Here is a 12,926-nt window from a genome sequence, read left to right as displayed (position 1 = left end):
GGAATTTTAACAATGCATAATAATTCTATGAACTAGATCCAAGTTTAAACCATGTATTTGGCAAATTTTAGAAACCAAAAGGAAAATAATTAGAAAATACCAGCATTAGAAAGCAATGGTTAGTACCTAGAAATTTATAAAATTGTAGCAATTAAAAACGAAATAGTATTATCATTCTAGAAACTAGGAACTAAATATTTGAAACGTCGATAAAAATTATGAAACTAAAATATTCAAAATATTGAATTTTTGGTTGTACTTAGATAGAATGTCTGAATTTAGAGTTTAGAAGCTAAACATTTAACACAGTTTGGATAAAAGAAACTAAACATTTATATCATTTTACATGTCATGTTTTGTAGTGTAATCATTAATTACAGATACAAACGAGTAGATTTTGATACTAATATTGAGAGATTGTTTAAAATTTTAATTGGGGGATATCTTTAGATGTCAAAATCAAACGGTAGTATTGTGTGACCAATATTTACAACATGATTAATATAAATAAAGGCAAGATGCATAACAATTCTATTATAAGGAACAAAATACTTTTTGGTACATGCAAATTGCTGAAGCATTAAAAACATTATAAACGATTTTCAACAGAGTTTCAATTCCGCCCACTCCGAATACAGTGCCTAATACTAAACAAACACCGAAAATTCAGATTGATTTTATAAATTCTAGTGAATTTCCTAGAAGGTATCTAGCCATATTGAAGATTAAAGATGCTAACGTTGTACAATTTCGAATTCTTTTGTCTTAATTTCAATTAACTCCAAATTGTCGCAACGTTGTAGAATTTCGAATTCTTTTGTCTTAATTTAAATTAACTCCAAATTGTCGCAACGTTGTGGAATTTCGAATTCTTTTGTCTTAATTTCAATTAACTCCAAATTGTCGCATGTTATATCTGTAAGATTACTGACAAATTTTGAAGAAATTACTCTACTAGAATTGATAAAATAAACCTGAATTTTCGGTGTTCCTTTACGATTGGTCAGTGTATATATAATAAAATTTAAATACGTAAAATTACATATTAAAATAATACAATTTTCGAAGAAAAGCAAAGATTTTTCCATCCTTGTTTTCAAAGAATAAGAAAATTTAATAATAATAATAATAATAATAATAATAATAATAATAATAATAATAATAATAATAATAATAATAATACAAAAGTGAATTTAATTTGCTTAAAATAATTACGAAATACTATTCTTTTCTCACTTCTGACAAAAACAAAAAGTCAGAAATTTGGAAGCTTTAGTTTAAATACTTGTTGGTGAAATGGTCATTTTACTTTAGTGGGACTTCAGGCCTTACTTAATGATATTTTAAATTTTAACAAACACTGGTAAAACTAGTGGTCCAAGTTACCCAAATATTACCATTGCTTATTTTATTGTTAATTAAAAACAATAAAATGGCACAAAATTAACTTTGATGACCTCTAAGTTAAAGAAAAACTGCATTGAAACAAACTATTAACATACAGCGGTACTGAAATTCAAAGAGCTTAAAGTAGTTGCTGTCATCTTATCTGAAGTTGCTGAGTAGTATAACTAACTCACTCACTCACTCTATGGCCTATGGAAGCCGGAGGTTCAATGCCACGTTCACAAAAGCTCTCCACTGACTTCTATCCTTAGCTAATTGGATCCAGTTTCTACTTTGTATTCCAATCTCTGCGAGATCCATCTTAATATTGTCCTCCCATCTGCGCCTAGGTCTTCCTAATGATCGTTTTCCAATAGGTCTTCCAGTTAAGACTTTGAAAGCGTTTCTACTTTCTTCCATTCTAGCTACATGACCTTCCCACCTGAGCCTCCTAGACTTAATGAGCCTAATAATGTTTGGTAAACCGTATAAATTACGTAGTTTCTCGTTATGAAGTTTCCGCCATTCCTCATTCCCGTTCCTCTTGGGTTCGAATATTCGTCTCAAGATCTTGTTCTCAATTCCCTCAGAGTAAGCAATCATACAGAACAACACCCATGATTATCGTTCTATACATTTTAAGCTTCGACAGAATTCGCGACAACAAGAGATTTTGAACTGAATAATAACACGAATTCCCAGTTTTTAGTCGGCATTTAATTTCTTCATGAATATGGGTGAGTACCAGAGATGGAGTGGGTCAGTGGGTCGGTGGGTCAAGTTTTCTGAGTGGGTCAGTGGGTCGTGGGTCAACACAATGTGACCCACTGTGACCCACCACCCACCGTGACCCACTGCGACCCACCGACTCAGTATGATCTACCAACCCTCTTTGCTCACTGCATTGCAGACAGTATCTTCTGAAGACTTTAAATTTGTCTCCGTTTTACTTTCAACACCTTCATTTCCCTTCCTTTTCCACTTGTTTCTGTCTACTTACCTGAGGTGAGTATATCTAACCAAGTGAAAAAAGAACTTCAGGCACTTTTGGATATTGATATTTTTAATAGTAATAATAGCAATAGGACTTGCACTACAACTTGGCTTTCGAGACCTGTGAGTTTTTAGAGCTAACTACTGGAAAAATACATTTTTGAATCACTGTAATATATAAATTATTATATAAAAATTGAAAATAACTGTGTGTGCCTGATCATCACGGTCAAATTGCAAAGTCAAATGAAATTACTTTTGGTATATAGTTAGGCCTTAATCCAAATTGGGATGTTATATTGCTTTTATTATAATGCATAATATCCTAAGGAGGTAGTGAAGATCCGAATTTTTGCCAAAAAAATGAGTATCTCGCAAGCCGTTAAACTTACAGAGCTGAAATTCAGTGTATTAACTCTTTATTGAAAATAAACAGAATGTGTCCTAGCATTTTTAAAAATTCTCCTTTATGTGGGGGGGGGGGAGGGCACTTTCTATATATGGAAAATTGGTAGTGAGTTGGTTTGTAAAAATGATCGAAAACGATCGATGTTATTTAAGAAAAAAATCAGAAACAAAAAATACAGTGCTTGGCTTCATATATCCATTGCTTTCTGCTATAATAATTGCTGAAGATTATTATATGGAGCGCTTACAGCACAGGCCAATCAACCCATAAAGTTGTGAGAAAAATAGGCATAAAATTTGTACTGTAAGCTTAATTACACGGAAATTTTGAAGTTTGGATTGTACGCATAATTTATGGAAAATTTTACACTCTTTTTCCCTTTACGTTGGTCTACTTACTTTGATTTGGAACTTTAAAATTTCATCCTTTTTTCCACTGAAAACTATTGATAATTCAACAAGGAAATAATTATACTATGATAATTTAATTGAAATTCATCATAATTTGACACATGGCAAACAGCAGTGTGGTAATTGAAGTTGAAGCAGGAGGGAAATTCCCATTCACCTCTGAACACTTTCCAGGAACCTCGTTCCCTTTCGCTTTCTAGACGGGGGAGGGAACTTGGTAATGGTATCAAACCTTCATGTGTAATTACAAAAATTAAATTTATAGACAAATAAGAAATCATCAGTTTATCAGGCTTTAATTAATAATTTATTCACAAGATTCCCTATCAAAGGCGTGGTAGATGAAGTTTCTTTTCTACATGGGTCGACATTACCAACTGACATGATCGATATGGAAAAGATGTTGTATGGTGATAGAGAGAGAGATGATACTTCTTGCTGAGTATTTCAAACCTGACCAAGAAATTCGTTATCAGACTTAAGTCTAACAAGTAGATTGTCGATGAGAAGTTGCAGAAATCGGGTAGAAGTATTATCAATTTCCACGACAGAGTGCGAAAGAGGATTTCCCCTTATGAATTTACAGATGACTGATATTAGAAATAGACTAAGTGCTCAAACATTGTCTAACTTGTTGTTCATCAATGTTAATGGCCCACCGCTAGACAAGCTCAAAGAACACGAGCTAGTTATTTCTTGGCTGAAGAATGGACATCATTCCGCTGCGGACGATTTACCGCCAAAAAGTTACCAACAGGAAATAAATCCGATTTCAGATTTGTTTTAAAGTGGAAAATTACGAGTTAGGGAAAATGTATACTTGTATTACTAATGGCTTATTTGTGTTATTCAACTTTGTACCTAATTTTTAGTAAGTTTCTTCTTTGCTTTAGGTAAACTACTTTGAATAAATATTCATAATAATTGCAATTATGCATATTTGTAACTTAAATTTAACGTGGTGTTTTAGTGATTACACAAATTACAATTATGAGCATGATTTATGGAAATGCTCTCACATAGGGTACCCGAGCACCTTTATGCACTATGAACAACTGATTTTTCAAGTCTTTTGTGAGAAAAATACTGTAAACTGAGAAACCATAACCTTTTCCATATTGTACAGGGGTATTTTCCTGCGAATAGAAGTTTCTTTTGGAATGCGTTCAGAAATTAACACTTGCAAGAATACTCTCTTAGTACGAGTATATTTTAGGCACACACTAATTTCCCCCCACCTCGAACTGTTTCAATTTCCTCACTGACCAACACTTTACCATTTTATATCGTAAATGTCAGATCCACCGTTATTGTAGCAGAGTGGTGTTTGAGCAATTGACTAGAAATTCAAACTCCGATTAGTGACAATTTCACAGTTTTGTTTTATTACAAGGTAAACTCTTTAGTCAGTTCAGAAGAGTCCGTGGATCGTGTTCAGAGTTGATGAAGATGGATTTTGCTGAGTCAAAGTAGGTCAAAGTGGATAAAAGTGGTTCATGGTGGGTGGTGGGTCAGAGTGGGTCATCATGGGTGGTGGGTCACGGTGGGTGGTGGATCAGAGTGGGTCACGGTGTGTGGTGGTCATGGTGGGTCGTGGGTCACGGTGGGTGGTGGGTCAGTGGGTCGTGGGTCACGGTGGGTGGTGGGTCAAGTTTTCATTGACCCACGCCAACTCTGGTGAGTATACATACGAATACTACGGGGTACGCTATATAAGAAAACAACGCACTTTTCCAAGTGGATAATACAGAAGTTCTATTTACTTATTTATTTCAAGGTTTAAGTTACTAAATTCTCCTCTAAATGCATAAGGAGTATGAAAACTGCAAATGATGATGATGTGCTGGAGTACTAAACTGAGACATCATCTTCTGCCAAGTGAGCTTAGTGGCGAACGAGCACCGTGTGCGTGGGTTTACATGGGGTTCTCCCGCTTCCTCCTATTTTCTTTATTCCACCATTTCATTCATTCATTCAACATTGTCCTCTTTAGTCTCAGTGCAAAATCGTGGGACGTTAAATCCAAAAATAAGATAAAGTAAGAAAATGGAGTATCTTGGGAAGCACGCCACGGCGTTGGTCTACTAAGGAGTTCACGCGATGTGACTTGATATCGAGCGCGAGACACTCAGAAAAGGATTTACGTTCTTTTGCTCGATTCAGTTCATTATTGGCCACCCAACAGGAAATCGCTCCGTTTCTAAGCAAGAGGCCGAAGAAATGAAATTTGGCACGCGTTAATGATTACAAGCAGTAATGTCTATGAATCAATGGAGATTTCGCGCTACTTCGTCTTTGTATACCTCATTAAGAAGAAAGCTGATTCAGCGATTAATCCTTTGGAGAAGTGCCACTGCCTAACTCTTTGCAGATTTCTTCATCATTCATTCATACATACATTAACGAAGACCATTTTTTAAATGTTGAAGACAAATAGGAGACCATCTATTTATTGGACATGATTTTAAGCACGGTTATACGATAGTGCTGGATTCAATGTAGCGATATTTTCGTGGAAAGAACATGCCAAATCAAGAAATGTGGTAAAAGAGAGTACCAGCACCGTCGGGTGTTCATGTGGTTCGGATTCCACGTTAATCAGTAGGTCCATGTCTCATATAGCCTCGCTGCTGAAAGGGACGCTAAACTAAAAATAACTCTACTAGAATGATATTCTTGAAATAAACCTTTAAAAAGTAATAATAATAATAATAATAATAATAATAATAATAATAATAATAATAATAATAATAATAATAATAATAATAATAAAAGATCGCAGTGTGTTTGCCATTGAGAAATATAGTAGTTATAATACCGGCAAAAAATTCCTACCGTTACCTAGAAATATGCCTGGCCAATGGTGAAGATTTTATTAGTGGGCAAAGAAATATAGAAACACATATTCAGTTTTGAGTCGAAATTTTCCCGGAAAACTATAATAATTATGCCCTAATTCTGAAAACCTGCACTGAGGACATCGCTTATAAAATGCAATTTTTGAAGGTACTTGTGAGCCGATTTTACCGATAAGGCAAAATATATATGTAATTGTTTTGCATGTATACACCTATTCTTAATCTGCATCAAATACAGTCAAACCTGGGTAACTGACAAACTTCTATTAGTGGGTTGACTATTCCTTCAACATTACCTCTATAAGTTAAATGAGGCACCGGTTATTTCAATTTGCTAAGTAAGAAACTTGGTAACTGAGATAACTCCAAGTGGGATTAAGTTGGCGGTCCCTTGCGATCCCACTTATCCAGATTTGACTGTACCCGGGAACTACTCAGTTTATGGTCTTTTCCATACAGCTACCTAGAACTATTCTACGCCAACGAACGCTGTGGGTTCGCACAGAAGGTAAAACAAATGAACACTGAATGTGGCTGTGGCCCCACTCACAAAACAGTCTTAATTTCGGAGCTTTCCGTAATCTCACATCTTTTGTAATTACTGAATTTGAAGGGCGCATTTTTGGGGACTGGAATTTAACAAATGTGCTGAGGTGGTTGAGGCGCACCTATCCTTATTTTAGTGGATCCTTATTTTTGAGTACATTAGAAATTATTAGTCTACTTGTGGTGACAGACTGAGTATGGTGGTACATGTCAAAATATCTCCCAGTTCCGTACAAGTGCCAGATCCAATGAAATATCATGATTTGAAAGCGAAATAAGAATTCTTATTTCCGTACAGGTTTAATAGGTGGCGCTGTTTGTGTGAATTTTTGTTCGATTTTGAGCACAGGGGGATATGGAATCTAAGGGTTTCGTAACCGTTTGTGCAACAGTAAGAAAGAAAAAAAAATACAGTTTAGCTTCAGGTAGACGATAGCATGTCAACTAATTGAACTACATTTTAATAAATGCGTGTGTTTTTTGTGTGTAAGGAGTTGATTATGAATCGCAACAAGAATTTTAGGAATGATCGAAGGATACAGAAATTAGTACATTAGACATGTTTCCTCCCCTTAGCTTGTACCGATAATACATTAAAATATATATATATATATATATATATATATATATATATATATATATATATATATATATATATATATATATATATATATATATATATATATATCGATATGACCTCTGTCATGTGGATAGCGGGAAAGTGAGGAAAAGAAGTACAATATTAGAGAGAGCACTTCTTGCGTCGAAATTAGGTTAGCAGCGAACCATACAGCATACGTGGAGAAAGTGCGCAGAGGTGGGTCCTGGGGTTCCGGATTCCATCCCTTATTTTCGTGTAAATTTAATCTAATTTTAGGTGTGATTTCCACAAATTAATAATAATTTATTCTCATATAGAATTTCGACTGCTCCCCCAAAGCTTTCGAAAGAAAACTAGTTATCACCTCTGTGAAGAAAGTCTTCTCGGAAAAGGTGATTATTAATTCTTATTTGAAACTTTTCCCCATCTTCTAATAAGTGTAGTAATTCATTTAAAGAGCGAACTCTCATTTTCGGCACCTTCTAATGTTTGTGTACCCCTAACTCACCGATATAATCATATTGGACTGCAGCTCTTAGTATTTATGAACTGAATGTTTATATGTTCTGTACAAGAATTGTCGCAAAATCCATAAAGCGAAAATAAGTCAGATAATATAGGATGAATTGCTGGTATCATAAATTTCTGCTCTTCTTCTCTCAACTTGTATAACTGTTAGGACTTACGTGAAAAATCTCCTTTTAATACCTTAGGATATACTGTGTAAACAGAGTTTGTTCAAATTTCACGTTTCCAGCTTTATCTTACTGAACGTCATGTAAACCTAAGATTTCTTAACCATATTTAGCCTTAACATTTCCTCATGAGGATGCCGACAACTGACCATAATCAAAAACCAACTATATTCGAGATATTCTCTTCATTTTACTCCAAGCTGCTGTATTTAACATAGGGATTTTTTCTGAAAGCAACTTTTTGTATGACTGTGATATTACTTTATGTTTACGCAAAACAGATATTATGCCATCACTCATGTTCGTAAAAATGAAAAGAAATCTTTAACTTTTACGTCCCACGATTCTGCCGGTTAGGCTAACGGAGACGGTGATAATATGAAATGATCGAATGAACAAGGTGCGAGAAAACGGGAGAACCCCAAGAAAACCTATGTATCGTGTTTATCTACCACAAAGCTCACTTGGCACGAGTTGGGATCGAACCAAGGACCCTCTGCATCAGAGGTGAACGCTCTATTACTAAGACACCGCGGGACTCACTCGTGTTTGTGTCCAAGTTATTGAATTTCCAACAGGAAAATAATCTACCATCATATGAAGTAAAGAAAGAATTTTGAGTTAAGTTGATTTAGACTTTAACTTCTCTTTCAGCAGCAAGGCTATATGAGACGAGACCTACTAATTAACGTGGAATCCGAACATGAGCTCCGTTGGGAATCGAATCCAGGTCTCTCACACCACAGGCGCGTACGCTAACCGCTTAGCCACGGAGGAGCAGAAGGAATTTTAACCACGGGACTATAAAAATCAATTTTCTGTTGTTAACCAATGGAACAATACTCAAGTTCAACTGTACTTGCAGACAGAGTCAGCTATGACATTTAGCAAGTAAAAATGAACTCGAAGCTTATAATATTACCTGAGCACATATCATTAGTTGTTTACAAATCATCATTGCAATAAAGAAACAATTACACACTGCGGGTTGCGGTGGCTCAGTGGTAAAGAGCTCATCTCTGGCCCGTGAAGTCTTTCGTTCGATTCACAGCACTCGTCAAGTGGACTTTGTGATGGACAAATTTCATGAGCGCGAGTTTTCCCAGGGTTTCTCACATTTACTGTATTTCCTCATTTCGTTCAATATAATCACCACCTTCCTTCCTTTGGCCTCGGACGTTAAACACAAACAACAACAAAAATATTTTATTATCTTTTACATATATGGCTTTGTTTTAAAAGACCGTCAAATGTAAATACTATTTCAATGTACCTTAATAAACGTGACAATTTGGTTTATGTTTACTTCATAATACAATTTTAAAAAAACAGGGGGAAATATAAATTATAACACACAATACAATCCCATATATTTTAAGGAAGATACTCTTTCTTACGGTTTCAATTAAAACGCGTGCATGGTAACGTGGCTGCAGATGATAATCATTACAGAATGACTGTATTGCGACGCAGTCTGCGGGCTTCTGTCAGAAACAGGTGTCACGTTCATCTCTATCTACGTCTCTCTATCTCACCCTCTCCGTCTCAGGCTTAACATCCCCCGGTGATTCCACGCAAATTTGAGAGGATCCTATTGATCGGCGAAAGAGAGAGAGCGTAAGCTTACCTTCGCTTGTGATCCCTCAGCCATCGTTTGGAGTCGCAAGCCTTCCAGAACATGGCCGTCCCATGGCCAGAACTCACACATCAGACGCCGCCAAGTTCGCTTCTATTCTCAGCAGCGCCACGAAACGTACTCACTCACTCGACATGCGGAACACAACGCACAGTCCGTACAGACGGACTACTAGAAGAACCGCCGGACCACCGAGCACGCGCAGTTGAACAACTCGAAGTCCATATATACAATATATACACATACTTACAAAGGCGTTTAAAGTGACCACTTCTCACGCTCTTATTTATATACACACCTCTGTGGACACATAATACAAAACGACCACGTATAAAACAAGTTGAGAAAAGAGGAGCAGAAATTTACGATACTAGCAGCTGATCCTATATTATCTGACCCTTATTTTCGTTTTATGGATTTTGCGACAGTTTTTGTATCAGAACAGATAGACATACAGTTCATAAATACTAAGAGCTGTAGTCCAATATGATTATATCGGTGAGTTAGGGGTACATAAGCATTAAAAGAAGATGCCGAAAATTAGAGTTCGCTCTTTAAATGAATTACTACACTTATTAGAAGATGGGGAAAAGTTTCAAATAAGCATTAATAATCATCTCTCCCGAGAAGAAGACTTTCTTCAGAAAGAGATGATGACCATATTTTTCCTCACTCGTCCCGCAGATAGATTTTTAAATCATGGATTTACTTTCTTCGCAACTCCTCATTAAGTTTTCGGTCCTTATTGGAGGTCATTTGATTGAAAGTTAGACCTTCCATGCATATAGGCACGTTCGCAGAAATTTATTTCGGGGGATAGTCCAGTCAATATGAAGATAAATTGTAATAAAATTTGCACAAATCACCCATAAAGTTAGACTAAATTTACACAGTAATCGGGATTTTTACGGATGGGCACGAGCGAGTTCGAGCGAGTTTTCATTGAGACTCGACTCGAAACAGACATCTTTGAGCTGACTTAAGAACTCGGCTCGAAAAATGTCATCCAACTCGACTCGAATTTGACTCGAGTTTCGAGTCGAACCAAATGCTGTGTGTAGTTTCAAATACTTTCTTGAAGTATCCTACATAGACATCATAATTATTATCAATGATACTACTACTAATATAACATTTTTATTATTATTATTATTATTATTATTATTATTATTATTATTATTATTATAACAACACCGTGTATAAACATGAAAGATAGGTGGTATGTATCTGAATACTAAAAACTAGTTGACTGTGACCTCGGTAGTCGTGAAGTCTAGGAGGCAAGGACATCGTTCACGAGGTTCTGGGTGGTTTGAGTTCCGGAGGAGCAAGTATCCGGGCTCGAACCAAAAATGTTAGAGGGCGCCGGCCACACATGTTCAAAACTGCTTAGTCCGGGTTTAGGGTTCTCAATGGCTCGAGCGGCTCGGCTCACAGCTCATTCCCTATTGAGCCGAGCCAACACTCACCCACCCAAACCGACACGAGGCGAAACAAACCGAGCTGATAGCTCACCCCAACCGAGCCGGCTCGAGACGATGGTTCACCTGAGCCGAGTCGGTGGTGCCTCATCTCAACCAAGCCGGCTCCAGCTGTTCGCTCAGCTGAACCGAGCTAAGCCGGTTAACATCGCTACACGGCTTGGGCTTCTGCTTCGCCTCAAACCGTGCAGGTCTCAGCCTTGGTGGTGAGAACTACAATATATACTTATGTTAGTGCTCAAGTGCTCAGGACATTTGAGGCTGTCTCGTTATAAAAATCTATTGTCGTCTTGTTAATCGAGACGAGGCGAGATGCGAGCAGTGTTTCACCTCGTGAGCAACACTAAAAATATTCCACATTACTACTTACATTTCTCATAGCTTTCGCTTTCCAGTCTAATCAGGCAATGATTTCAAAACGAGATAAAACGAGCGAGCCATTTCTCAAACTCGACTCGACTCGAAACTCGACCTCAAAAAACAGTGACTTGGCTCGGAACTCGACTCGAATTCGCTTCGAGTTTCGAGTCGAGTCGAGTTTTAGCTCGACTCGTTCCCATCCCTAGGGATTTTGGGGAGAGGGCCCAGACCCCAAGGACCTACCTCCTTCAGACTTTCTGCACGCATGCAGTGGTTCTCCGCTAACCTCCTAATTTTGACGCAAGAACTGCCCTCTCTCTCACGTTTTCTCTATCCACATGACGGAAGTCAAATCGATATAAATTTAAATACGTATTATCGTTACAAGCTGAGAGAAGAAAACATCCCTAATGTAGTAATTTCTGTAAAGGTGTATGAAGCTTTCTCTCTCGGCTTGTAATTATAATACTCAAGTTTTTACCGATGTGACTTTTTTCAAGAATCACCGCTGTTTTGATCATATGCCTCAAAATTATACTTTCTCCTCAAATTCTAAAATATTATTAGGTTTTAATAGAAAAAAAAGTCCGAAGATTATACTTATCACTCAACGGATCTCATTGAGATGTGTATAAGCGTAAGAAGTCATACTGACTTTCGAGAAGAGAGAGAGAGAGAGAAAGAGAGAGAGAGAGAAAGAGAAAGAGAGAAAGAGAAAGAAAGAAAGAGAGAAAGAGAAAGAAAGAGAGAAAAAGAGAGAAAGAAAGGAAGAAAGAGAGAGAGAGAAAGAGAGAAAGAAAGGAAGAAAGAGAGAGAGAAAAAGAAAGAGAGAGAGAGAAAGAAAGGAAGAAAGAGAGAGAGAGATAAAAGAAAGAGAGAGAGAAAGAAAGAGAAAGAAAGAGAGAAAGAAAGAGAGAGAAAGAAAGAAAGAGAGAGAGAGAGAGAAAGAAAGAGAGAAAGAAAGAAAGCCGTAAGGTCTATCAAATACGCGTAGAGATGCAAGGGCTCGGAAAAAACCCGGCTTTTTTGGAAAAAAAATCGGTTTTTTCTGCTTTGCTTTTTTGCTTCGGAAATTTTGGGCTTTTTCCAAAATACTGCTTTAAATTGATAAAACAGACTTTGTATCGCTTCTCTATAACACAAAAAATCATTTAATTAGTGGTTGATGCTGATAATAATATAAAACATCGAAAATAAACTATGAATTTCGAAAAAATATTTCAAACAATTTTTCTTCAACATATTTACATTATGAATTCCACAGGATTAACCAATGTATATAATAAGAATTTTTTAACCTCCTATATACAAAAGTAAGCAGAGTTGGCAAGAACCGTGGTTGTTTTTGAATATGCCAAAAACCCGTTTTGGGGGGGATGTTTAAACCAGGCTTTTTTTTGGTTTAAACCAGGCTTTTTTGACTTAGATTTTTTGCTTTATGTATTTATATTACATATTCACAGAAATAGCCTAAGTTTGTTTCACCTTGATGTTATTATGCAACAGCGGGGTTATGCCGGAAGAACTCCCATAAGCTTAAAGAAGTGCGGT

At 36.5% G+C, this 12,926-nt stretch overlaps 1 protein-coding gene across 7 annotated transcripts in view; it reads right to left on the bottom strand.

Annotated features, from left to right (window-relative positions):
* The window catches only part of LOC145664180 (AMP deaminase 2-like), a gene marked incomplete at its 3' end in the record, with an annotated part of 333,717 nt that overhangs the window by 81,863 nt on the left and 238,928 nt on the right, over positions 1-12,926 (bottom strand). The window contains 1 exon segment of one of the 7 annotated variants that reach the window (XM_081730618.1): positions 9,526-9,682. Within the exon segment in view, the coding sequence (XP_081586744.1) occupies positions 9,526-9,578 (53 nt within the window). 7 annotated transcript variants of the gene reach the window in all.

The sequence above is a fragment of the Thermobia domestica genome, chromosome 11 (assembly GCF_964235325.1).
Source record: "Thermobia domestica chromosome 11, izTheDome1.hap1.1, whole genome shotgun sequence".
Classification (NCBI taxonomy): domain Eukaryota; kingdom Metazoa; phylum Arthropoda; class Insecta; order Zygentoma; family Lepismatidae; genus Thermobia; species Thermobia domestica.
Note: the sequence above shows the minus strand (reverse complement) of the source record. Positions and strands in the feature narration are given on the sequence as shown.